We start from the raw sequence: 27,789 nt of genomic DNA, 5'->3' as shown, positions 1-27,789 counted from the left end.
ATAGCATTAGTGACTTATAATGCGCACTTCTCAAGAAAACGACCAAGAGAAAATATTAAACAATGTAAATACCAATAAGGGATATAATACAATCATGGTCAAAATAACAGTTTTCACCGAAACGGTGCAAGTCATTCGATTATCTCTATTTCCATAGACCTTTTCGCAAATACTGGGGCGCGCGCGTAAAGCTTGGAATTAGATGCGTTGTGGTCTAGCTGGTAGCAAAATTTGATTCATGTCTATCCCACAATGCACCTCATTCAACAGTCTGCGCTTGCGCATTGGTATTTGCGATAAGGTCTATGATAAATATGTAACTGCTTCTGAATAATGGTTAGTATGGTGGTGGTCCTTCGATACTATGTTGTATACTACAATCGTAATAATAAGACAGGTAATTCAAATAGTCAGAACATAATGTTCAAGGTAATTGACATTGTTCGTATTTGGTGCAGTTACACTCATTTACATGTATCTGATTGCAAGTTTATACAGTTGAGAAGGAGCAGTAAACAAAACAGCAATCGCACCATATTGAACAGCGCCCCCATTGGTTATTTTGAAGTTCTAACTTGGTAAAGTAGGGTATAAGAAGAAAGTAAATTGTACACAACACGTATCTGTAAACCCGTCTATAAACAGTAAATTTGACTACTACCGTGTCTTTGTGTGTCAAGAAAACTGAAAATATTAAGTTAGATAATGTAAGAGTAGGAAATGCAAAAGTCGAGCTAGACCGATTTGGGTGACGTCACAGTTTAGTCTACCATAGATCAGAATAAGACTATAATCCAAATAAGCCAACGTGTTTAGTTGGTCAACCTGGGTAAGTGCTGAGTATACAGTGCTAACACACATCGGTGTAGATCGGTACAGACCAAAATTAACAATAGACGACTTTAACAAGTGAAAACGCTGCATGTAAATAAGAAAGAGAAACGCCAGTTGGCATCAGTTTTTAATAAATATATACTCACTACTGTAACATACTAAGCATACTAATTATGTAAGGCAACATGTCACATAACCACATAATACCTTATTAATATAGTTAGTATGTTATACAAAGTGCAAATATTTGCAATATGCCTCGTCGATTTCTGGCTTTGCAAATAATTGGGTTCCTCATAATTAATACACGGCGTTATACACAACGCCTAGCATTTATATAACAATATTATTAGCAATTTCATTCCTCACCAAGGTATTTCCTGTGCGATGCAAATGATATTCTGATGTCTAAATCTTTGTGTGGGTTTTGAAGTCAAACCCAGAGTACTCCTACACATTGCTAGTACCATGGCAACAGTGCATGTCAGATGTCAGTGTGTATGCCTCTGTGGATGCTTGTATCGTGTGATCTATCATAGGACGGCATGGGACGAGACAGTGAGGACCCATAGTGTGTGAGTGGACATCTTAGTCCGGATGATAGGTGATAGCATGTATCATTAGACCATCCTGACTGTATACTGTAAACGAGTCCAGTTTCTTCAACCATGGATACACTACACTTAACAGGTACTTTGTCATATTCTATTTTGTATGTCATTCTTTAAAGACACAAAACACTACTGGTTATTGTCACGGACCAGGTGTATCTCAAACAATGCAAACAAATAATAAACATGTGAAAATTTGAGCTCAATTGCTCGTCGAAGTTGCGAGATAATAATGAAAGAAAAAACACACTTGTCATGTTACGAAGTTGTGTGCTTTCAGATGCTTGATGTCGAGACCTCAAAATTTAATTCTGAGGTCTTGAAATCAAATTCGTGAAAAGTTACATGTTTCTCGAAAACTATCGTTACTTCAGAGGGAGCCGTTTCTCACAATGTGTTATACCATCAACAGCTCCCCATTACTCGTTACCAAGTAAGGTTTTATGCTAATAATTATTTTGAGTAATTACGAATAGTGTCCTCTGCCTTTAACACTGACTTTAATAACACGTCTGACAACATGAATTGAACGTTTGAATTGATACTTCGTCATGGTTTGTCGAAAGAACAGTAGTAGAATCACACCTAACGAAATTTCAAAGCTATTGATATACTATATGAACAACCTTCATTCTTGCCATAAGTGTTAAAATGTTCTCGAATAATTGTAAATCTTCGTTTCAGCGAAATACTCGTGATATACTGCCGTAACTGCTCCACATTTTGTCTGTAAATCAGTGCAGTTTGCGGCAATTTTGTGTTAAAATAAACCTATATGGTTTGTAAATATCTGGATCAAACAAAACTGAATCCTGAGTATAGGATAAACCATTGACGAGTCTTCTTTAGCGTTTTGTGAAGTTTGTTAAAGTTGATTTCCCCCGTTTAATCGAACAAGGTCCTCGCCCTCCCATTATGAAGTCGAATTAATGCACAACATGAATGCTCTTGGTGCATCAAAATCCCCCTTCCCCAAACAAAAGGTTAATAATAGATTAGACATGACGGTTAGACCGATGACTTAAAGGCCCTAAAACTATTGCATAAATACTGACTTGGTAACAAGCAATGGAGAAATGTTGAGAGTATAAAACATTGTGAGAAACGGCTCCCTCTGAAGTAACATGCTTTTCCAGGAAGAAGTAATTTTCCACTATGATTTCGAGACCTCAGAATGAGATTCTGAGGTCCCGTTGTGCATCTGAAAGCACACAACTTCGTGCGACAATTGTGTTTTTTCTTCGGTTATTATCTCGCAACTTCGACGACCAATTGAGTTAACAATTTAACAGGTTTATTATTTTGTGCATTTTGAGATACACCAAGTGAGAAGACTGGTCTTTGACAATTGTTACAAATAGTGTCCAGTGTCTTTGACGGGTTCATTTGACTAAAGCTTTAGCTTTAAGGGCCGTCGAACTGTGAGCATCTTGGTTGTCGGATTCTTCTGAATATTAAGCTTCAGCAATCAGATAAACGTTACTCGTTTTGGCCCCACCCCCTTCCCGACCTAAAACCTTATATTCCTGATGACTTGTGCCTAAACATTGTTATTGATGAATCAAGGACATATACAGATTGATAGACGTCATGAGTTCTCACACGTACATAAAACAAACGTTGGGTAAATTAGTCGCATTCTCAACGGCTTCATTATTTGTGTGCAAAAGAACAACAAATAATTTTTGAGCTAAAACTCGCTGTAAAATGACTAGGTTTGTTTAGATATGATACGTATCCACGCCTTCAAATGATGGTAGTTGTCCAACGCTACTTTGACACATTTTACAGAATTACATGAAAACAGAAATAACTAACATAAATATGATCATTTTATTCTTTATATGCAATTTATTCTTTGACTATGTAAACTCAAAGTGTAAGAGAATGAAATTATTCGAAAACCATTAATGTTTGTACAACGACTTTCTCATTTGATAATGTGTTGTTGGATTGAGTGTGTTTCGGTAAGCCATTCATTTTTTACCGCAACTGTCACATCTCATGACTAATATAAACATACACCGTAACATCTACATTAGAAAAACTAGTTACCATGGCTGTATATAAGGAGACAACACATTGACTAAGACCAATCTGTGTATAATTAACCAACAATTAATTTTTAAATCTTTGCACAATTAGAATGCACTGCTTTGGCAACAAATACTGAACTATTCTCAACAAGTTAACTCTCTTTTACGCAACCTTGTTTTGAGCTTAGCTTCTGTCCGCTCTATATGTGAATAAAATAACTGCTTAACAATGGTGGTAGTTTGATGCTACATCGTAATACTAATAATTGTTTAACCTCGCTTCTTGTTTAATTAAATCTGCAACATTGTGTCAATATCAACATTGTAGAAACTTAATATCTCTGACGGCTTGATTGTTTGACTTAAGTGCGAGGGGGATTGCGGAATAATTAATGACGTGATGAGGCCTATGATTGTTATGTCGCTTCATTACTCCATTGAAACAAGCGTCAGTACAACAATGGCATTGTACATTGGGCGTGCTTGCTAATTACCAGTACGAGCTCCCAGATAATGTATGTTTGTTTTAGGTAAATATTGATATTATGGTTGGCTGGAAGCCACGAGGCTTTGTCCTTTAATCAAACAAGGGAAGATTTCGAATTCAATCTGTCGAGGGATTCTTACACAATATTTTATACAAAAAAAAAAAAAAAAAAAAAAAAAAAAAAACCTAAAAAGCTTTTAAAACCGAAAAGTTTGCAAGTTGAGTTTCTCCAATAACAGCTGCTTCAGCATATCGATATCTTCTCAAGGCATATACACGCATCGATATAATCACAATTTGGGAATATCTCTGTTGTCTTTATTTGAGACATTATTAACGATCGTAAGCTCATCCCCTTGAGCTTATGTCAAAATCTCACTTGAGATTCAGTTCTTGTTTAAGGTATGAGAATCAAAATTGCTTCCTAACATTTCCGATGGCGACAAACAAGAATCCAAGATGGTTGTTGCAATGCGATGTTGTTTTGAGCTTTTCCAAACAATCACAAAATCTCATGTTTATTCTTCCCGTACGTCTTGTAGAAACTATTTTCAGTTGAATAATACCCAGTTTTAAGTTACTTCAAAATGTGCGGAAAACAAACGTGGAGGAAAGAGTGACTTTGTTCGGGCGGAAATCCAGGCCTATCCGTTGGGGGGTAAAGATTGTGCTACAAGTAAAGCTGTTTGTTATGGCATGTGTATACACCAATCCTCTTAGGTATGAGTCTGGATTATACGTAGCATCGTCCATTGGGACATTGATACACAACTAGATAGACCATCATCCATCCATAGATGCGTGAAGGCGGACTCAGTAATCGCGTTTTTGGACACTCCATTTTAAAATAATTATGTTATACTATTCAAGAAGAATTGGTAACGAGTAATTGAGAGCTGTCTATAGTATCAAACACTGAGAGAACGGCTCCCTCTGATCTAACGTAGTTTCTGAGAAAGAAGTAGTGTTTCCACTAAAATAATTTATTTCTAGACCTCAAAATTAAATTTTGAGGTCCCGAATATAAATATCTGAAGTCACACAACTTCGTGTGACAACGGTGTTTTTTCTTTTATCAGTTTATATCTCGCCACTTCGACGACCAATTCTTGAGCTCAATTTTTCACAGGTTTGTTATTTTATGCATTATATTATGTTAAGATACACCAGGTGAGAAGACTGGTCATTGACAATAATAATTACCAACAGTGTCCAGTGCCTAAATGATTTTACACTCAGTCACTATTTAAAATGATAACAAATAGTGATCTGAAATATTGATGCATCAACGGTTAGAGTAGAATTCATAAGAATTCTTGAACTGCTTTTTTAGAACATGCTCAAAATACACGAAAATATTCGAATGTCCAGTTGGTTTATAAACAACGTAGTATTTTGTGTTTTTTACGACTAAAAGTACTGTTCTATTGCAACACTTTTGTTTAATATGCCTTTTTATAATTTTTCATGGTAAAAGGCCACTTAAGGATGCTTTTAAACAAGAACAGGAAATGTACAGGAACCGGCTGTGATATTTCATTTCAATCCCACTTGCACTTCACTTAAGACGTGACCATTCGACTCGGTCTAGTCTAACGTCCAAACCACAGTGCGCTCATTCAGGGAGGTATGGTAGATTGTATAGGAGCGGAACGCAGTAATGCATTTACTGTAGAGTACGGCAGATTCAAACCCAGTACACGTCAGCAACACATCAAACAGCGAGGCGTCTCTTAAAATAAAATCTCAAATTCGTTTCATCTTTGCAACCCAGTCCCTTATGATGTCTGATTTATAAATATAAGAATTATTTGAAGAGCCTTAGAATGGATAAATCTCCCCGGAGAACACTTACTCCTATCTGATATGGCTTTTTATGTGATATAATGGTTTCAATATACTGTTAAAAAACTCATAAGCCTCTAACTTCATTTGTTTTCCCTAACAATGAAAGCTAGAACTTAAAGACTTATAAATAGTTTACTATAAATGACACGTGATGTAGATTGAAGATGTCCCTACTGGCCACGTAGCTTACCCGAATAGAACCTTTGGAGTAAGATTTAAACGCTTCATTGTGCATCGCTGTGGTTACATTGGCTGCGTTACTGGTACCCTGGTGTAGCAATGTGTGGTTAAAGACACTGGACACTGTTGGTAACTGTCAAAGACCAGTCTTCTTACTTGGTGTATCTCAAAATATACATAAAATAACAAACCTGTGAAAATTTGAGCTCGATTAGTCGTCGGAGTTGCGAGATAGCTATGAAAGAAGAAAAAACACCATTGTCACACGAAGTTGTGTGCTTTCAGATGCTTGATTTCGAGACCTCAAGTTCTAAACTTGAGGTCTCGAAATCATAAAAGAAAAAATACTTCTTTATCAATAACTACGTCACTTCAAATGGAGCCGTTTCTCACAATGTTTTATACTATCAACCTCTCCCCGTTACTCGTCACCAAAGGAGGTTTTATGCAAACAAAATTGTTTAAAAAAGTAATTACCAATATTGTCCACTGCCTTTAAGACTTAGGCACAAGTCACGTTTTATAATATTGCCAATACAGGTAGTTCCATTTGTTTTGTTGTCTGTGCGTGAACAGAGGGGAACTAAGACTTGAAAACGCTTTATAATGATTAGTATGATTATATCAGCAATACATGTCGTAATAGTTTCTAAAGACCGCTTTGGCCTTGGGACGCATCACGAGCTAACAATGTCATATCGTATTTTGTTTCCTTGACAGTTCTCCCCATAGTGATTTGGATTTTAACAACGCCTTGTGGAGCTGCGGACTGTTTGTACGCACAACAAAAATGTAATGAGAACCGGACTTGTGCCATCATGCTGACTATGGTACCGCAATTGTGCGGGAATTCAAGTAAGTAAGACCCGCGCTAAACGTCGCACTGTTGCCGTGTCGAACTCAAATAATTGGAAATGGTAAATTAAACTAGACAAAAGAGCGACGTTTAGCGCAAACGTTTTGTTTGAGTTCGACACTGCCGTGTAGCACGCCAAGCCCTGCCGTGCTACACGGCAGTTGCACGCCCTGTTGACAGACGTTGCGATTTTGCCGTGTCGAATCGAATTAAATTCTCAGTTGGGCAATTTTTAGTAACACAGCTCGAATTGTCATCATGTCACATGGCTCTTTAGCAAAGTTTTTTTTAGCGAACTCAAATGATTTTCACACGACAAAAGAGCAGCAATTAAAACGAACCGGCGACAAACGTCGAATTTATTGAAATAGTTTGCCGCACTTAAAAGAATTCAAAATGGCGACGCGGGAAAACTGTTGCTAAAGAGTGATGTGACATGATGGCATTTAGAGCTGTAAAACTCAAATAGATATTGTTTTCCATATATTGTTTTCCGTATTTACGTTTTGGCCTAATTAATACCATTGTTGGTGATTGGCGTTCATCGTCGGGTTTTTTTTAAGAGTGTCAACAAAAACATTTGGCTTCATTCTGAAGTCTACAGTATGTTTGTTCCAGTCAAAAGTGTGTTCCATCCCATCCCAAATACTCCTACATACGGAGAATCTTCATATGATTATGGATAACTGCACATAAAACTTTTTTCAAAATATTTGCGCATGCGCACTCCCAAATAGCGTCACCCGGCTGAGAATTTATTTTGATTTGACACGGCAAAAGCGCAACTTTTCGTGCAACTCTATATAAAGCACGGCAGAGCTTGGCGTGCTACACGGCACGCCCTTACTGTGTCGAATCGAATTAAAATCTCAGTGGGGCGATGCTCTTTTGGAATAAAACAAGTCAGTCCTAAATATTTAAAAAATGGTTGGCATCCACAACAAATGTGCACCGAAAGGGGTGACCATTGGCTTGAGTTAAGCCTTTTTTACAATTTGTTTTTAAGCAGTTCTCATCGGCTGATATTGTAGAAAGTTGTACTGTATTGTAGACAAGATATTGCAGTATTCGTGCATTATAAATACTCTTGTCACAGATTCTAACCCATTCGGTAAATGAAAGTTCCTTGGGAAAATTTGCAATTTTCAAAACTTTCATCTCTTTAGATATTGGCCTTGCTCCAGCCACCTCTGGCATCCATTTGATCAAGGGATTGATTGTATTAATACTAGGTTCAGATACGACATGCCAGGCACCGGAGCCATCTCAGTGTGACAGCATCTTAGAAATACTGACCCAGAGTAAAGTGTTTGAAGGATGTCAATGTGATCCTTTCCAACCGTATTTTGCTGAGTGTGATCGAGTGTATAGAATGGTATTCAAACAACAATGCACAGGTAAGTCATAATAATCAATGGTCATTACTCATTACATGTATCAATGTGTAAATTTGGCTGACGGGGCTGCATACTCCTCAGGAGTTGGTAGGGCTTAAGAAATGCCTTGTTAATGTAGGCTGTTGAACCGTTTTGGAAAAAAACATGAACATAATCTTTCTTTTGTATACATGTGCTATATATAAAGATAATCGCGTATTTGTATTGTTACTAATTGTTGCAGAGCGTATACTTGATTGTTGGAAGTTTAATGACGTCTAAGTTGACACATTGGGGCCACAACAGTTCGAACTTTAACCCCAAAACGGAGCCATGTTAGAAGTAAAATGACAGAAATAAATACATCTCTCAATAGTACACATTCAATTGTCTCTTTATGTGTACCTCTTCATGTGCTCCCTTCACTATTACCTAACTTATGACGATATAGTATTCATCTATAGACGTATCCCTTTTGTGTTTTCGGTAAAATGACCTCTCGACAGTCTGCATTTTGTATTATTGGTTTATTTAAAAACATCCAAACTTGGCAGCCAGAGGCTGAATTGCGTTGAAAATTACAGAGCATAAGAAAATATATATACTATTTTTAAAATTATAGAAAAATATTAGGATATAAAAATGTTTATTTAAGTACAAATAGAAAATACAAGATACTCAAAGACTAAAATACAAAAATACTTTCCACTAGGGAGGCATAACACACCTCTTGCTATAAACTCTGTTAAGTGCTACTATTCATTTAATATTTTAAAGGATCATAAATAAAACCACGAAATAAACAATTGCACAACAGGAGCATGCAGCAAGAGGCAAGTTAAAAATAAATAGCAATTGCACCAGAAACATGTACATAATACAAACAAGCAAGGTAAAAAACAGAGAATTATTGCTTATTCAAGAGAGCAGTCAGGTGTGGAATGGGTCTGTTCTTATATCGATTAGTACGGCATCTAACAATGGATAACGTGTTGGAATTCCTCAAGTTGTTGTTTCTTGCTGGAGGGAGCCAGTGGGGAATATCAATTAGCTGACAAGTGTCCTTAGGATTGTGTGTAAAAATGGTTATGACCAAGGATGACCCGAAAGGCTTTTTTTTGCAGCTTTTCGAGGCAGTCTTTTTGACTTTTAGTTAGACCACTAAACCATGCTGGAGATGCGTACTCAAGCGTTGGTCTCAAATACTGTAAATACACTGTTCTAAGATCTGCCACAGGGATATTACAGCTATTTAATTGACGTGAAAAGTACAGTTTGCGGGTAAAACCTTTACACATATTATTAATTTGGGAATCCCATTTAAGATTATCCTGAATATGAACACCTAACAGTTTCACACAGCTACTTTGAGCAAGGACTGAGTCCCCAATATGAAAATAAGGTAACACAAATGGGCCTTTCTTGAAGTTAGAACACAAAACCTGGCACTTCTTAGGATTGAGCTTCATCATATTTCTATTAGACCATTCCTGTAATTGAAACCTGGCACTTCTTAGGATTGAGCTTCATCATATTTCTATTAGACCATTCCTGTAATTGAAACCTGGCACTTCTTAGGATTGAGCTTCATCATATTTCTATTAGACCATTCCTGTAATTGAAACCTGGCACTTCTTAGGATTGAGCTTCATCATATTTCTATTAGACCATTCCTGTAATTGAAACCTGGCACTTCTTAGGATTGAGCTTCATCATATTTCTATTAGACCGAGGCCAATAGGACTTGAAGAACGAGGCTCCTGGTAATATGAAGTAATATTGGTTAAGATTTTGTCCAGTACCGCCAGCCCCCTATTAACAACCTGGCGGAGGCCAGTTGTCTGGCAAATTATAGTCTGTGTTGGCTTGGTTAAAATCCCCGAGAATCACTACTCCTGCGTCTGGATATTTAATTTGTAGCAAGTCCAACGTTGCAGAAATATGATACATCATTAGAGCTTCGTATGGGGAGGCAGGAGGTTGATAAATAGTACATATTATTAGGCCACTAACTGTTCGAGCTAGGACGTCGAAGATAATCTCAAGTTTATCTGGGATGGCGATTTCATCAACAGTTTGTATTTGAATGACGTTTCTAATATAAAAGGCAACCCCACCTCCTCTCTTATTACGACGGGGATTGCTAAGAAGAGTAAAATTGCATATGTCAAAATGTTCTTGAACTAACCTGCGGCGGAAACCATGTTTCAGTGATCGCAGCAATGTCAATATTGTCAGAATTTCGAGCTCATCGATACGTTGTGTTAAAGATCTAGCATTTATCAACATAAAGGATGGCATGCAAGATAGTTGTTGGCGATGCTGTCGTTGAAAAATAGGTGGTGGAAGTTCATGTACATAAATGAGGTTCGACGTCACCACTCGACGGGTAAGTGTACAGTCTTGTAAAGTTATCGTGAAGAAAACCAGTTGCGATAACGTAACCCTCCTGCCGACGGCGGAGCCGACGCCGTCGGCAGGAGGGTTACGTTATCGCAACTACTGCGCCAATAAAGTATCTAAACACTTAGAAATGGTCAGATTTATCGGAACCTGAAATAGTATACAAACAAATAATTATTAATTTCGATTCACCGTTAATTTCTGCACATGTTGACACCTATTGTGTTGCGCTACGATGTTGTTGGGTGGATTTATGGGCACTTATGTGGCTTAAGGTCGAATTTCAAAAGTTGCAAAAGCCCCTATTCACCCCAATTCCAGAAGGTAATCGCTTAAGCATCACACACAAACAAAATCAAGACAAAAGACACAAACTCGTTTCGTTTACTTGACCATGAAATTTATTGCCGTATTTCAACTCTAAAACTGCTGATATCCTGTCCCCCATTCTTGGTGTGTCCCCATCAATGTCCTGAACGCCAAGGAGTCGTCTTCTCATACTCCCAATGAGACCTCTGATCTGTACCTGGTCAATCCCCTGCCATTTCCTGATCAGGATGCGTCGCAATCCCTCGAGAGTGGTGTCAGGCTAGATGGACTTGTTCACTTTCTTCTGCTGCCGAAGTCACCCTCGGACGGCCAATCCTTGGCAGGTCGTCCACATTTCCCTGATCTTGGTAGCGATTCCACCATTTTACTGACTGTCGGTGGTGACTTTGTAACCTTATGAGCTGCAGCGCGCATCAGCATACCGGCTTCTATCAAACCAACGATCCGTCCTCTTTCCTGTTTGATCAGTTGAGCCAACTTTCATGTTATCTTGAAACACCTTTCACTGTCTTACCATAATCAGGGATCGTTGCTCTTAACCCAGATTGATGTATGCCTCCCATCTTTGACCCCTTTGCTTGGTTACTGGCAATTATTGCTGATGTTCATCGCAACCGATTTATCCAACACGCGACAAAAGAAAAATCGTTTATAATCAGCGGGTAAAATAAAGGCTGATCTTACTCGTCACAATACAACGATTTAGCTTGAATAGGGGCTTTAGCAACTTTTGAAATTCAACCTTAAGCCACGTAAGTGCCCATAAATCCACCTAACAACATCGTAGCGCAACACAAGAGGTGTCAAAATGTGCAGAAATTAACGGTGAATAGAAATGAATAGTTATTTTTTGGCATACTATTTCAGGTTCCGATATATCTGACCATTATTTTGTATATGTTTAGATACTTTATTGGCGCAAATGAAGAAAACCCGATCATGACGTGCCGGATACGGTAGTAATTTTTTTTGGGAATGTGTCGCCCACCTCTGCGGCTTCTGTTGGATTTAACTTTATTCAGTTTGAGCTCTTTCAGGGTATCACCTGGAACATGAGTAGTTGAGTTATTCGGTGGTTTTAGGCTCAGAAGTTCTTATCTTGAATAACGTTGTCGAGACGAAACCCCGTCGCCATTTTGGTATGGTCTCCTGTCCAAAGGTATAGTAGTTTGAAACGCTGGATGAGCGGTGGGCAGGGCACCAGCGACGTCACCCATCATGCCTGCAGCAATCGTTATATTGTACAGTAACATGCACAACATGTGAACAAACATGGTGACTGAAATATATTCGGTTCTCTCACGAAGGTAACAAGTTCAGAGTCTCCTGATGAACAAATCCTTGGAAATACGACTTTCAGCCAGGACTCAAGTAGACTAGACAATTACTATAATTCAGGACGATACAGCAAACATAGACTTAAAACTAGACAATGACTATAATTCAGGACGATACAGGACTATAATTCAGGACGATAAAACGTACAAAAAAATACAAAACACGGGAGCTGTATCAACTGCGATGTGACCGCGCTGAGCGCCCTCTAATGTGCGTGGCTGAAACTATTTAGTCGTATTAAAGTATTGCACAACCTACTTTTTGGGTAGTCCACCGCCCGCCCTGCCCCGAACGGCCCCGCCCAACCCCACCCTTCCTCACCTATACTGACTGGGGTGGGAATGCAAAACCTTTATAAACATTTTACAGGCGAGCAATGTGTAAATAATGAATGGATGTTTGGATGGAATCCTCATCATCATCATCAGTCGGCTGCACAGCAGGCGGACACAAAGCTTTTCCCCATACTCTCCTGTCTTGTGCTATTCTCCGAATCTCAAGCGGGGAGAGCAGAAAATCCTATGACACTTTGATTTGATTTGATTTTGATTTGAACTAATTTGGATAAAATCATGTCAAAAATACATACACAACAACGGGAGATGAAATAAGATAAACCAAAAATAGAACATAAGATCACAACTAATCTTGGATGTACTATGCGTATAAAGAAGGCGCTGACGACCTTGTTTGCGCCGGCTATCGGGATGGGGAGTACAGAGCAAAGATGTTGGATGTTGGTAGGCTTCCGCAGGATATGTCCGTCCAACCCATCTGAGTTCTCGTTTTGAACGGTTTGAGTTAATGCACTTTGGTGGCTGATATTGTACAATTTGGTGTTGGTAATCCTGTCAAGACGTGTTCTTCCAAATATGATTCGGACGTTCACAATTATGGAGTGCTTATAATACATCCGTTTCATGATAAAACCAAACCCAGAGTGTTTTCACCAACTATTGTTTCCTGAGATAAATAATTGATTTATGTTGTTGTGACATTACAGCGTCTAGAGACCAGACTAGTCTTGATCTACCGACTGAAACTCAACAAACCAAACAAGGTGAGTTCATGTTTAATTTATGACTAATACCTTTCACTTCACATACCCCGTTAGCCTTGATTTCACGATGGGCCATTTATTTGCAAGATCGTGAGTCCGAGTCGTTCGAGGTCCGACATGAACGAACAATTAGGTAGACGTGCCCTATCAACGAATCAAAGATGTTCACATAGAAAGAACTCTTTGTGTCTATTTCCAGTTGAGCGTTTATCGTTCTTTTTATTTGACACAAATATTTGCATATTACACGTTACAGATTACATTCCTCTGTATACGTGGCAATTTCTAACTGCAACTGAGCATGAAGAAGTACCCCCAACTGGAGGAATTCAAACTGGAGGTAATCATTGTAGCGTGTAGGCTGATGTAGAGTCATCGTTTGTTTAGTCAGACCTTACTCATCGTCATCCTATAGACCTTTAGCATGCTGCCACCATCTTGGTCATGTTCCCTGTATCCAACAACAGTGTTTGTATTCATTGTACAAAAAGAACCAGGCTAATAACTTTTCTTCCATTCTCAGTACGGTTACATTAGTTTGAATGTAAGAAAATCAAGATGGCCGACCCTTGATAAAGGTCTATACGGATGATCGGGGTGGATTTCACAAAGTGTTAAAGGCAGTGGACACTATTGGTAGTTACTCAAAATAATTATTAGCATAAAACCTTTCTTGGTAAAGAGTAATAGGGAGAGGTTGATGGTGTTAAACAATGTTAGAAACGGCTCCCTCTGAAGTGCCATAGTTTTGGAGAAAGAAGTAACTTTCCACGAATTTGATTTCGAGACCTCAAGTTTAGAACTTGAGGTCTCGAAATCAACCATCTAAACGCACACAACTTCGTGTGGCAAGGGTGTTTTTTTCTTTCATTATTATCTCGCAACTTCGATGACCGATTGAGCTCAAATTTTCACAGATTAGTTATTTTATGCATATGTTGAGATACACCAACTGTGAAGGCTAGTCTTTGACAATTACCAATAGTGTCCACTGCCTTTAAAGACTAGTATTATCTCGAGTTTAGGACGATTTACTCGTCCTAACTGGGTCATTCCATGTCAGACCAACGCACTTGTTTACCTCATGTCTTCCGATGTTGATACAAATTGCTGTGCTTGTAGGTCAGAATGAGCAATGAATGCACACTAATTTTTAGCCCGATCCGACATACCATGTGGTCAGGGCAAAAACCAGTAAAATCTGACATTTTAAGGGTAAAATACCACCTTTTTGGAAAAAAATGTCACAACCATTTCATTTTTTTCACATATATGCAAATTTGGTATCAAAATGATGAGAATTGCATGCTCAAATTTGCATATATGTGATGAGAATTGACATGGTTATGAGATATTTTTACCAAAAAGGTGGTATTTTACCCTAGAAATGTCAGATTTTAGTGGTTTCTGCCCTGACCACATGGTAAGTCCGATCGGGCTAAAAATTAGTGTGCATTTATTGCTCAATCTGACCTACAAGCACAGCAATTGTTATCAAAATCGGAAGACATGAAGTAAAACAGGGCGTTGGTCTGACATGGAATGACCCGACTTAGGACTAGTTCTTAGTTACCACTATTTTGAGTGTGAAATCGACCCCTGGTTACCCCCCTGATAAGAGTCATTTTATATAATACTAGGGAGATGCAATCATTCTCACTGCCGTTATGTTATAGCAATGCCAAATGTTGGCTGGATGTAGTGTAGCGCCATTCAATAGGAGCATTTCGGAGTTTATCAAAATCGGAAGACATGAGGTAAAAAAGTGCGTTGGTCTGACATGGAATGACCCAGTTAGGACGAGTCAGCTGTGTTCTATTTATGGGAGACCTTTGTGACGCTAGGTGGCGCCAGACATACCAGGTAAAATCCATCGTTCCCGGTAGTGTACACATGCTCAGAACTACGTAAACAATGGAAATTGACCTGGTACTTCACTGATGTACAATTGAGTTTGAAAGATCCATTGCTTCACTCTAGTGATTGCTGGAAACGTTACTAACAGTTGTTATTGTTCATCTTAATTCTTTCAGAAAGTACTTGCGTACAAGCTCTTGATTCATGTACCGGTGACGTCACTTGTAGGAAGCTGCTAGCCGAGTATTTGTCCCAGTGCAGTAAGGATAGGCTAACCAATACGTGTAGAACAACCCAATGTAGGACTAGTATTCGCTTCTTCTTGGATCATGTGTCTCCTATCTACACACATGCTTTGTTGTATTGCTACTGTACTAGCACTGATTCCCAATGTGAGGTATTGAGACGAGGGTTGAATGCTGACTGTGCCAACAAGGGAGGAGAAGTTATACCAAATTGTCTGGAGTTGAGTGACCAGTGCTCTGCATCTACACTATGCAGGTCAGTCCATCAATATGCAATATTGTTTATAAGGCCTGCACTTACTAATTGGCAACCTTTTAGATTGGCAAAGTCTGGTACCTTGTTTCCATAAATATCCAACGCATCATATTGGATGCGTTCGATTAGCTTCCCTGGGTCGTTACCGGTCTGCCCCCGGTGCGTTCGAGTAGCTTTGACGTCATTCGAGGGGCTCACCCGGGTCATCCCCAAGTAACCTGCTTGTGGAGTGGGTCACTTTGGGAATCGCCCAAGAGACATGACGTCACAACGAGAGGGTGGGTGATCGTTCGAATAACTCTTGTTAGGGGCTCCCCGAGTGAGCACCGCGGGGTCGACCCGTGGAAGCTATTCGAACGCACCCATTTGGCAAAGTCTGGTACCTTTTTGTTATACATATCAAACGCATCTTTGTGTGGACGTCTTGATATGGATGCGCAGTGAAGGGAAAAAGCGCTATCCCCGAATCATGTGACAAACATGTAATATCAACATACAGAATATTAAAACCATGTATTGGAGCTCAGCTTGGAACCTGCCAGACCATTTAGACCCCGAGACCATACCATTTTGTTTTTATCTCTACAAACCACTAGAATTACAGCCAAAGAAACTCCAGTTTCATCATTGAGTCCAAACATTGTTTTTGTGGTAGTAAAAAAGGTACACCAAAAATATTAAATAGTTAAACGTCACTTTATTTAGCTATAGCTTCAAACTCACAGTGATGGGTTAAGTCATCAATTCTCGTAGCATAATGAGTTATTTATTTGAAGTCATAATCCATGAATTAACAAACTTCAGGACTGAGTACAGACTTAATGTACAGTTTTGTTTGTGCCAATAATACGAGACCTCTTGCTACATTCACCAGTCCGTAGTATTAATGAGAATATTACTCGAGTTAATCGATCAATTTTCAGCACCAATTTTGAAAACTACAAAAAGCATTGCGCCATCAGCGACACGTCTGGGACAGGTTGTGCACGGAGCTATGGTGAATGTCGCAATGCCCGGCTTGGTATTCTTGGCACGGTAGTAGCAGCAACGTGTACATGTGTAGGGAGCGAAGGATCAGTAGCTACGAGATGTAAACAACAACAACACACTGTGTCGGATAATTCATGCTTCTGTAAGTATCTGAGTGTATTGGCAATTTCGGGGAAATTTGAAGGAACACGTTGCCTTGAATCGGACGAGGTGGTCTTTGAAAAGTGTTTGAAACCGTTTGTTATGAAATGCATATGGTTAGATAGATATTTTAAAAGTAGAATATAATGATCCACAAAAGTATCACTCGAAATTGCGTGGTTTTCCTTTTACCTTGTCGACAAACACGGTCGGCCATTTATGGGAGTCAAATTTTTGACTCCCATAAATGGCCGACCGTGTTAGTTCGTAAAGTAAAAGGAAAACCACGCAATTTCGAGGCAAATTTGTGTGGATCATTGTATTCTACTTTTATAACATCTTTCTAGCCATATGCATTTTATAACAAACGGTTACAAACGCTTTTTAAAGACAAACTCGGCCGATCCAAGGCAACGTGTTCCTTTAAGCATTAACAAGTTAAATATAGGCCAATACTACACATTACTAACATTTGAAATAGCTTCCCACGATTGTACTATTGTGGATTATGTTAATTTGCAAAATACAATATGTATATAGACAATAGACCGTGTAACGGTCTTCTCTGAGCGTCGGGACACATCAGAGCCATCAGGGCCCAATTGCATGGCTCCGCTAACCGCTGTAATCTGCGCTTACGATCACCAACCTCGGCTTGCTCTGCAAAGACCGAATTTATGCGCTAGCTGTGTAAGCGGATAATGACTCACAACTTGACGCTTGATGTAAGCGCGAAATCCCCTGCTTTCGTCGGACATAATTTGCTTAGCAGTGCCATTTGTGCCAATCTTGACATCGCATGTACGTCAAGGATCACAAAGATCGCCTTTTGCTTTATAAAGAGCGGTTCTAGAATGCTCTGAAATAGTATATAGTTTTGTATTAATGTGCCAATAGATGCAGTCCCCAAGAAATATAAACAATTATGAGTCCCTTACCTAACGCTAAAACAAAAGTAACATGTCTATTCGTCGAAAAAATCCCCGCCCAAAATCTGCAAACCGCGATGTCAAACCAACCATGCTACAAAGGACTCGTGACGTCATCGGTGGCTAGTTAGTTAGTACGACCTGCCTATGAATGTATACGTCCGAAGCTAACAAACTCTCCGACAAACTTCACCATTCGCCTATATAACCGAGAAGTGTAACTCTTTGAAGGACGATTCAACAGGTACAGGTATTAGCAAGAATGTATGATTCCGGAATGTCCGTTCTTTGAGTAGGCAAGCGTCGAAAAAGTCACGCGAAAAGTGCCTCGAAATGCAAACCACATTGCGATCACAGTGGACACATTCAATGTCAAATCAGACGACACATTGTACAAAGTAGTGGTCGACTTCCTTGTATTTCAAATTATAGTCAATTATCTTAGGAGAAATATGATCTCGGTATTAAGAAGTGTACACCAACATATAGTTTTTTCTTGGAAGTTTTCATCCTCTTTTTCACATGATATTGATATTTTGAATTGATGTTCGGTCTTAAATAATAATAATAGTTCGATTTATTAAGCGCCTCACGCGAAACCAACCCCGAGGCTCTTAACAACATTACCAAGCTTAAAGAGTAAAACGAGACAACATGTATATAAAAAAAGACATGCCGCAGGGTATATATGAATTGAAAATGGCCAAATGATGGCCAAATGATACATACGTTAAACAAGAACAGTGACAAGTTGTTTCTAGCGGCATTGTATTGCCATGTCGAGGTCTAAAGTCACAATCCTGAGATAACCAAATCTTCATATTGTGGCTGGCCTTTCCAGCTCTCTGTAAAGTGTAACACATTGATGTAGTTCTTATAGCGACTCCGTTAATAATATTTGCTCTGATGTCCGCATTATCATGTATTTAATTTGTTCTGTTGTGCAGTACGAGCAAGCTACGCGTACTACTCGCCAGCTGATAATGTAGAAGTTGTACACACCACCCAGATGTCCAGGTTGCGTATCAACAAACGTGTTAATTCTAACCAAGGTAATTAAGCCTATCCATTACTGCATGTCAACTATTTCTTCTTAGGACATGGTGAACAATTGCTGTTCCTAGGACATCGAATTACTGCATTTCGTACGTCATGAATTGCTGGACCTGTGCGTACGGATAACGTAACAATAACTGGGAGAGAAGACAATAATCCAATTCGCAGAATTGATCCTTTCTGTTTGGTGACTTGTTTAGTCTCGTATGTTCTCAAAGTTGAATTAAAAATTATTGCTTGGCCCGATTTTCGCCGATTTATTTCACTCTCTCTCTCTCTATACGAATGTTGACAGCCAAAGGTGTCCTGAATAATATACCATGGGCAGTGCACATTTAATACAAACATGCAAAATAATTGTGTAGGCATGGCTGGTACACGTGACAAAATGTCGTGTTTCAGCCAATAATTTGTATTTAGTGTTCATTTAACTAACAACAGCGAATCTTTTCAGAGCTTGTAAAAAAACAAATTATATCTCAACTTTAAGGTAAAAACGGACAAAATGACACCATGTCCTTGAGTGCATCAGCCGGGTTTTAAGAGTTTTGGGAAACCTGTTTACCTACATGTGTTTGTTGTTTAACTACATCTAGATACCTACCATTAATGTATTTATCAACCGTAAGTTAAAGCAGGCGTTGAATTAGATGATACAACTTAGGAAACGACCCGTGTTGCATGTACCAAGTATTACCCTTGGTGCCCCTTTGAAAGTTTTCCATAGACTTTCAGATTTTGAAACGGAAACCTTCTTGAGTACCTTGTTTGGTAGATACGTGCGCTATATAAACTTCGATATTATTTTTAATAATCCGTACGTATACCTTAGTATTAATCCGCCTTAACATTAATCCGTATGTACCTTAATATTAATCAGTATGTACTCTAATATTAATCCGTATGTACGAACTATAGGTTTTCTTGGTCAATTTCGGAAAATGAGCAGCCAATTTAACCTCCAAGCTATTCTATTTCTCGCGAAATCGAATGCAACTGAAAAGGGTCACTCGATTTCGTTTTATGATTAGTCAAATGTAATGTTGCGTCATTCGATTTAACAAAATAATCATTCAATTTAACAATTCATCAAAGCAGCATTCAAATTTGTAGACGCTTCTTGAGGCGTGTGTGTCACGAAAAAAAATGACGCTACGCTAAATTGAACAGAGTGCTATAGGAATTTGACTCGACTCAAAACGAAATTGAATGGCCGAATTCTGAATTTGAAACGCAGTAACAACTGGAGAGGCAAAACAGCTTTAATTCGAATGCATGAAAATGAAATTGACTGCTGATTTGCCGAATTTGACCGAGAAAACCTACGTACACAATATTATTTCATACGTGCACAACATTAAAGAACTTACAAATTCGTTGGAGCAGGTGCGGAATAACGTTAATTTTCAACACGTTCCAAAGTGCTTTTTGGGGGCAGTGGCGTAACCAGAGGGGGGGGGGGGTGGGGGGGCAGGGGGGCCGGCGCCCCCCCCCCCCCCCCGCTCAGAACCCTTGCCCCCCCCCCTCTTGCCCCCCAAATGAAATCAGAGATAAGTATATTCTTATACATAGGGCTTATATATAAATCGTTTAAGGCTGCATAAAATGCTGTCGTATAAAGGAAAACTTTTATTCATATCAGTAGGCCCTATGTGGACTATAACATGAAAAATGCGTGGAAACGCGCGCGCGATCGTATTGGCGGTAAATGTTTGTTGTGGTTTTGCGGTTACAGAGAGTGCAGGATGTGACAAAGTTCTGTTAAATACGTGGTGGTCTGAACGCAGACCAATAGCTCCGTAAACACAAAGTCAGATCATGGAGGTAGAAATTTCTACCTCCATGGTCAGATGCACTACAGAGAAATTTACAACAGCAAACAATGGCCAGCGAAAAAGGTTGCTTAGACCATTTCTTCTCCTTTGAAGCAAGCGGTGCAATTGAGAGGTAGGCCTATTTTAAATATCCGTTTCATTACTAACCACCCACAATTTCGATCCTGTATTTTTTTTTTGATGGCTTACACTTGTTACAATAAGGCCGAGTAAAAAAAAGAAACATGTTTAGTGTCTGAGTTTCTCAAAAAAAAGGAAGGAGGAGGGGCTTTTTATTTTTTATTTCAAGATGGCCGCCATGAATGTCAAATATCAATTGTTTTTTTCTGCTGCTGAAATACACAAAACATTAATGAAACAGTTTGGTCAAGGCATTCAGACAAGACATTCAGATTTTTTTTTTTTGCTGAGATCATTTAAAATAACCCTTTTTCAAAAAAAAAAAAATCATAAATTTGCATTAAAAAAAATTAAGAAAAAAAAGAGGTGTCCTGTAAAAAGGAAGCGGCGGGGACGCTAAACATTTCTATTTTTCTATTTTTACTTGGCCTAATATTATTATGTTTTGGGTATTTACACACCCACAAAGCCTATTTGAGAATGCCGTGTACAACTCTAAGTTGGTACTTGGTGACCACAGTTGGTAATTTAATCCTTTATACAGTCAAAAAGTTTTATCTTATACAAAATGACAAGTTCTCTAAGATGTTGTTGTTTTCGCAATCTTTTGTTACCTGCTGACTATGTAGACTGATTTAGAACTGCATTGGTGTGTATCAACTATATATCAGTTAACACATTTAATAATAATCTTGCACTTCTTTGGCCCCCCCAAATTTAATCTTTGCCCCCACTTGCCCCACCAAATGAAAATGTCTAGTTACGCCACTGTTTGGGGGATACAGCAACCAGTTGTTTCCAAAACCAACAGATTGCAATGAGCAAAGGACAACTGTTAATTGAAATGACGACCGCAGATTTTTCAAAATGTCTTTCTGAACAATCAAATTGTATGGGGATCAAAAAACAACGATTTACTCTGGTAAACATTTCAAAGAATTTTCAAGATTGTATTGTTATTCTAATTATATAGGTTGTGACGTCAAGCTAGGGAGTGGTAGCCATGATGTATACGTCAGAGCAGGGAATGTTATCCGGGTAAGTTTCCGTGTACAAACAACTCTTTCTTCTCATGCATTCATCATGTCGGTTTTTAGGCCGTTGTCCAGTCTGTTCTTGGTTGGCCAATTTAGATTTAATCTAGAGGTGTCAAGATGAACACACGAGTAGCAAAAACGAACACGCTGGTTTGGTTTTGTTCTCATTTTATTTGTTTGTACTCATTGTGAGTAGTTTCTGCTGTAAGTTTGTTTTGATGTGCTATTTATATAGTATCCTTATTGTCTGTACATTGATGATATGGTATAATTGATAGTCTGTGTCTCTCTTGCCAGATACCCGATGAGCATATAGCCGATTGTACACAGATTTGCCGATGTTTGAGCAGTGGTTTTCTATCCGAGTGCTTCAGCGTACTCTGCAATGTAACGACATGTCGAAAGGGTAAATTGCCTTGATGATTTCACCCACCCCTCCTCGCCATGTCCCCAACCACACAACGGTAGTATGACAACTGATTTAATATATGAATTAAGCGCCAGACTATATTTTCCTCCTTGCCTATATTGGTTGGCTTAATTTCAATGACAACACCGCCTGACGGATGCAACCCTGTATCGCGACAATCTCATCTTATTTTTATTTTTTTCAATACTTGCCACAAGCCACTGTACTAAAGTATTGTTTGAAACTGTAACTCACTGATTGACTGTGACTTTAAAAGACACTGGACACTATTGGTAATTGTCAAAGAACAGTCTTCTCACTTGGTATATCTCAACATACGCATAACATAACAAGTATGTGAACATTTGAGCTCAATTGGTCGTCGAAGTTGCGAGATAACTGTGAAAGAAAAAACACCCTTTCAAAGATGCTTGATTTCGAGACCTCAAACTCTAAATGTGAGGTCTCGAAATCAAACTCGTGGAAAAAGACTTCTTTCTCGAAAACTTCGTCACTTCAGAGTGAGCCGTTTCTCACAATGTTTTATACTATCAACCTCTCCCCATTACTCGTCACCAAGTAAGGTTTTATGCTAATAATTGTTTTGAGTAATTACCAATAGTATCGACTGCCTTTAATTACAGATACATCTTTAGGTTCTGATGCTCAAAAGGAATGTGTGTGGTCAGGATGCGAACGTATCTGCATTGATACACAACCCAAGTTATTATGTAAGTATTATAATATGCCAGCCCTCACCCTCCACCCCCAACACGGCTGGTCAAGTTTGTTTTAAATTAAGGATACAAAAGGTGTTTTCATTTCATTCGAGGAGAGACTAAATAAAAAGGGGGTTTGCTAAATCTAACTACTTGCACACAGAAAACGGAACGATACTCAGGCCCTCACAGAAATCTCTTGTTCTTTGATAATTGCATGCAAGATCAGATTGCCTTCGTCTGTTTGTTTAGCGCTAAATTTGGCAACACAATCGTTCCGTATTTTACCATCTTGCCATGCACTAGTCCATATACTTATCGGATCTGACATGTATGTAACGTCTAGTTGAAGAGTTGTTCACCACGACTAAATCTTGCAATCATTTTCCGTGTGTCTTTTATTTTGTTGAACATTGAAACCTCCATTGAGATGTGTTCTTAAACCACGCGAAGTATAGACGAAAAGACCGGTTACATCACATTTTTACGAGCCACAGAGCCTGGAGTTCCTGCAGGCACGATTTGTACACAGTCTAATTGAAGAAAACATAAAATCTTATATTTTATGCAGATTGCACTGTACTTTTTAAATTTTTGATATGCTGAAGGGGGACACATCTTAAAACGTGTCCAGCATTTACTTTCACAATTCTTGGATTTTTATGGAAATTGCGACACAAAATGTCAACTTTCCCATTATGACCAGTGCAGTTAAATCACACTTAATGTAAAGAAAGTTCACATGGTTTATAAGTATTTGGATAAATGAAGTCTCGTGAACTGATATTGGTGTCATGGGTTGAAAACGAATATCACCCAGTGAAAACAGCAACATGGAAACGAGTAAATGATGTGAATGTTCCTTCTCTCAGCACGTTCTCCTGGTCTACTACTAGCATATAGTGTTATGGAAGCAGAGCTTATTCGTCACCAACTACACGTTGAATTAAACATTTCAGTCATCAAAGAGAAACTACATCAACTACTTGCAAGTATTAACACGCAAGTAAGTACAGGGCTTGTTTAGCAAAATAACGAATTTCATCTTCGACTCATTTCCAACCAACCTGGGCCCAGTTTCATAAAGCTGCTAAGTACAATAATTTGCTTAGCATGAAATTTCATCCTTGATAATAACAGGATTACCAACGTTTGTTGCATATTGCTTGTTACTGGTATTCAGCTGTTATTTGCTCGTCATGAAAATCACGTGGACATTTGGTTGGTAATCCTGTTTTTCATCAAGGGAGAAATTTTTATGATAAGCAAGTTTGTGTGCTTAGCAGCTCCATTAAATTTGGCCCTGGCTGCTGAACACAAAGCCACGAAATTTAACAAAATTACCTAAGTCTGTGACTTTTTCTTTGGTAATGGATTTTTTTCTAAATATAAACCAATATTGAATTTAAATTGAATTTGATTTGAATTCAAGTGGTTTTAGATCCAAATCAGTTTGAGCATTATTCGAATAGTTTTTGACAAGTTTGATTGAATGTTGTTGATTGTCTGAAGCACAAATTCTTGTTGCTGACGATTTGTTTTTCCATGTCACATTTTCTTTGCTATCTTGTTGTTTTTAGAATCCATGCCAACTTGAATATACGAGTGGTGCTGCGGAGACTAATGGGACCATTGCGGTCTTCGCTCACTCAAAACATCTACAGGTAAATGTACAATCCAGCTTCACTATGGTTCGATCAGTGAAACACGTAATTTCGTGGTTAACATAACTTGTAAACTTTTGAGGTGACCAGTGCGTGTGAGTGGTTGGCTATTTGCTTCTTAACAAAGGGAGAAAAGCAGTATCTAAACAATAATAACTTAGCTGCTTTTATTTGGTTTTGTTTGTTCGTTGTTGAGGTCGGTCGTTACGTAATTGGTAAGAAACAAAAATCGTGAAGATCACAGATTTACATAAAACTTACATGGTCTAATGATGATGATAGTAGAAAACATCCCTTGAAATATTTTTGTCTGAAATGTCATATTAATTTGATGATAAATAAATAGTCTAACTTCGCGTTTGGAGTTTATCGCTCAGTGAGCGTTTTATTGTTTTTTATTTTGGCATCGACGCAATGCAAAATTTGTAATCTGTTATTCACTATTCTCTCATGACCCAGAAGGCCGATCGATCTCAAACTTATACAGGTTAGCAAAAACCAAGTCTGTATTGTTCCTTTAAAGCCATTATACACTTTCGGCACAGAAAAAAACAAAGTTCACAGATTTACAAATAACTTACAGGGTGTACAGAAGGTAATGGTGAAAGACTTCTCTTGAAATATTATTCCATGAAATGCTTTACTTTTCGAGAAAACATTAAAAAAATTATCAATTCTCGTTGTCGAGAATTACGGACTTATTTTAAACACATGGCATGACACGGCAAAACGTGCGGAGACAAGGGTGGGTTTTCCCGTTATTTTCTCCTGACTACGATGACCGATTGAGTCTAAATTTTCACAGGTTTGTTAATTTGTTATATCAGCTGTAAATACACGAAGTGTGGGCCTATGGACAATACTGTTTACCGAAAGTGTCCAATGGCTTTAATGTTTTGCTACATTAACTGCCTAACTTGATTGAAGTGTCCTTCTTTCGTTGATTTCTTTGTTATAGGAATGGGAATGTTTGAATCAGCTGGTTGATTTGGCGTCACTGATAAACTACAGGGCGCCCTCTGTTGCCACTGATGTTGTCATGTCCATGGTGAAGATAGCAAGTGTTGTTGAGCCTGGGGTATCGCCTGTGACTACCAACTCCCGCTCATGTGGTGTTTGGTATCACCACCAGCTTGACAAGAAATACTTGTTTTATTTATTTATCATCCTAACACTTATCCTATGGGTATCAGTATAGTAAATAAATGTATAATTATTTTCTAAATTAAAGAAACGAAAAAACACCTGTGCGACCGAAAAGGACAACTGCACATCATGCACAACTATTATTTAAATAAACACAATACAGGCTACACCGTTCCGCTGGGCTACACCGTTCTGTCGGGCTACACCGTTCCGTCGGGCTGCACCGTTCCGCCGGGCTACACCGTTCCGCCGGGCTACACCGTTCCGCCGGGCTACACCGTTCCGCCGGGCTACACCGTTCCGTCGGGCTACACCGTTCCGTCGGGCTACACCGTTCCGTCGGGATACATGGACCGCCACCGTTCCGTCGGGCTACACCGTTCCGCCGGGCTACACCGTTCCGTCGGGCTACACCGTTCCGCCGGGCTACACCGTTCCGCCGGGCTACACCGTTCCGTCGGGCTACACCGTTCCGTCGGGATACACGGACCGCTCTGCTGGGCTACACCTACCCGCCGGCTAAAATTCAATTCAATTCAATTAAAAATCTTTATTTATTCTTTGCAGCAATTACATAGCAGACCAGCTCCATATAAAAATATTAAGAGAAATATAAAGATTACTTGACAAAATGACAAGACAGATTATGTACAAATGGTTGAAACCACAGCTATTAAATAAAAAAATAAAAAAAATAAAAAAATAAAAAACACACATTATTAGTTGAACTTACACTATTAAGGATCGCAAAACAAATAAGACATTAACAGGTAAACAGTTGCGAACCAGACCTTCAATTAGTTGACATACCGCACACGAAAACAGTTGAAAACAAGTGCAAAACGTCAACCATTCTGAAGTCTGTTTGGCATTGGAACGAAAGAGAACTTCCTTCTATTTGTTTTGCAAAGGGGGAGTTTAAAACGACGTCCTGAAGGAAGGAATTGAAACAATTGTTTGAGTACATGACTATCACTGGTTAAAATCGATTGTGCTTTCCTAATAAGTACATGTTGCTCACAGAACTGGGTAACATCTCTCTGTGGCCTCCGATAATTTTAGACCAAAGTCTGACAATTCTTCTCGAACTGTTTTTGTTCCTTACACGTAAGTTAAAATACCAGGAAATGAATGAAAAACAAAACACACTTTCAATAAACGACTGATAAAAAAGACTAGGGATAGTTGTGTGTGTCGACGGAGAAGGTCTTTAACTTACGGAGAAAATATAACCGCTGATGACATTTTTTAACAACTAATTCGGTGTTATTAATTTTGTTTTTTACCCATATCTACCGATGTGTGTAGCACTGTATACTCAGGACTTTCCCGAGTCCTGTGAACAAAATCACATGAATTTTACTCGGGTGGGATTCGAACCCACGACCTTTGCAATTCTAGAGCAGTGTCAAACCAACTAGACCACCGAGATTGCCCGCTAGCTAGAGGCTAACATCTATTTAACATCTATTAAGTCGGTTTTCTCGTCCCGTTCTGCCGGGCTGTAGTAAATTTCATTCTTGACGGCAAATTGCCAAACTGAAAACCAATCCGCCGGCTACACCGTTCTGCCGGGCTATGGTAATTTTTGACGGCAAATTGCCAAACTGAAAACTTTAAATGCCGAGTCACACTGCAGCGATAACGAAAACGATAACGATCACGACGCAAACGAGAGCACATTCTATTCATAGGGTGCGTTCTTTAGCTTCCCTGGGTCGACCACGGTGTGTGGCGTTTTCTTTTTCCAGGACGAATGTGGGTAATTATCTGCACACGTTCGTCCCAGAAAGAAAAAACGTCACACACCAGTGTCGACCCAGGGAAGCTAAACGAACGCACCCAATGATATAGAATGATTAGTTGAATTGCTCCAGGCGCAGAATACGCTCACTTAACCAATGGAACCGGCCTTAGACGTCCTTTTACAGTATTGCGCATGCTCAGGCCCACGCGCGCAGTACTGAGCATGAGCGCGCACGCTCAGATCCGCAAACAAGGACCGTTGTCTGCTGCCGCCACCGTC

At 39.0% G+C, this 27,789-nt stretch overlaps 1 protein-coding gene across 1 annotated transcript; it reads left to right on the top strand.

Annotated features, from left to right (window-relative positions):
* The first annotated feature begins 1,392 nt into the window (after positions 1 to 1,392).
* Positions 1,393 to 26,007, top strand: LOC139943080 (GDNF family receptor alpha-4-like). Its single transcript, XM_071939895.1, has 14 exons — positions 1,393 to 1,524; positions 6,717 to 6,851; positions 8,085 to 8,249; positions 13,303 to 13,359; positions 13,616 to 13,699; positions 15,393 to 15,717; positions 16,641 to 16,849; positions 18,725 to 18,829; positions 21,762 to 21,826; positions 22,123 to 22,231; positions 22,879 to 22,965; positions 23,826 to 23,959; positions 24,534 to 24,617; positions 25,576 to 26,007. The coding sequence occupies exons 1-14, from the start codon at positions 1,503 to 1,505 to the stop codon at positions 25,813 to 25,815; spliced, it is 1,821 nt and encodes a 606-aa protein (XP_071795996.1). The 5' UTR covers positions 1,393 to 1,502; the 3' UTR covers positions 25,816 to 26,007.
* The last annotated feature ends 1,782 nt before the right edge of the window (positions 26,008 to 27,789 follow it).

Source organism: Asterias amurensis, chromosome 10, assembly GCF_032118995.1.
Source record: "Asterias amurensis chromosome 10, ASM3211899v1".
Classification (NCBI taxonomy): Eukaryota; Metazoa; Echinodermata; class Asteroidea; order Forcipulatida; family Asteriidae; genus Asterias; species Asterias amurensis.
Note: the sequence above shows the minus strand (reverse complement) of the source record. Positions and strands in the feature narration are given on the sequence as shown.

Excerpts from the sequence above, each read along its gene's own strand:
- LOC139943080 (XM_071939895.1), top strand. The coding sequence starts at position 1,503 with ATGGATACACTACACTTAACAG. Across the intron at positions 16,850-18,724 it reads GTCGGATAATTCATGCTTCT|TACGAGCAAGCTACGCGTAC; the intron begins GTAAGTATCTGA and ends TCTGTTGTGCAG. Across the intron at positions 24,618-25,575 it reads CTCACTCAAAACATCTACAG|GAATGGGAATGTTTGAATCA; the intron begins GTAAATGTACAA and ends TCTTTGTTATAG.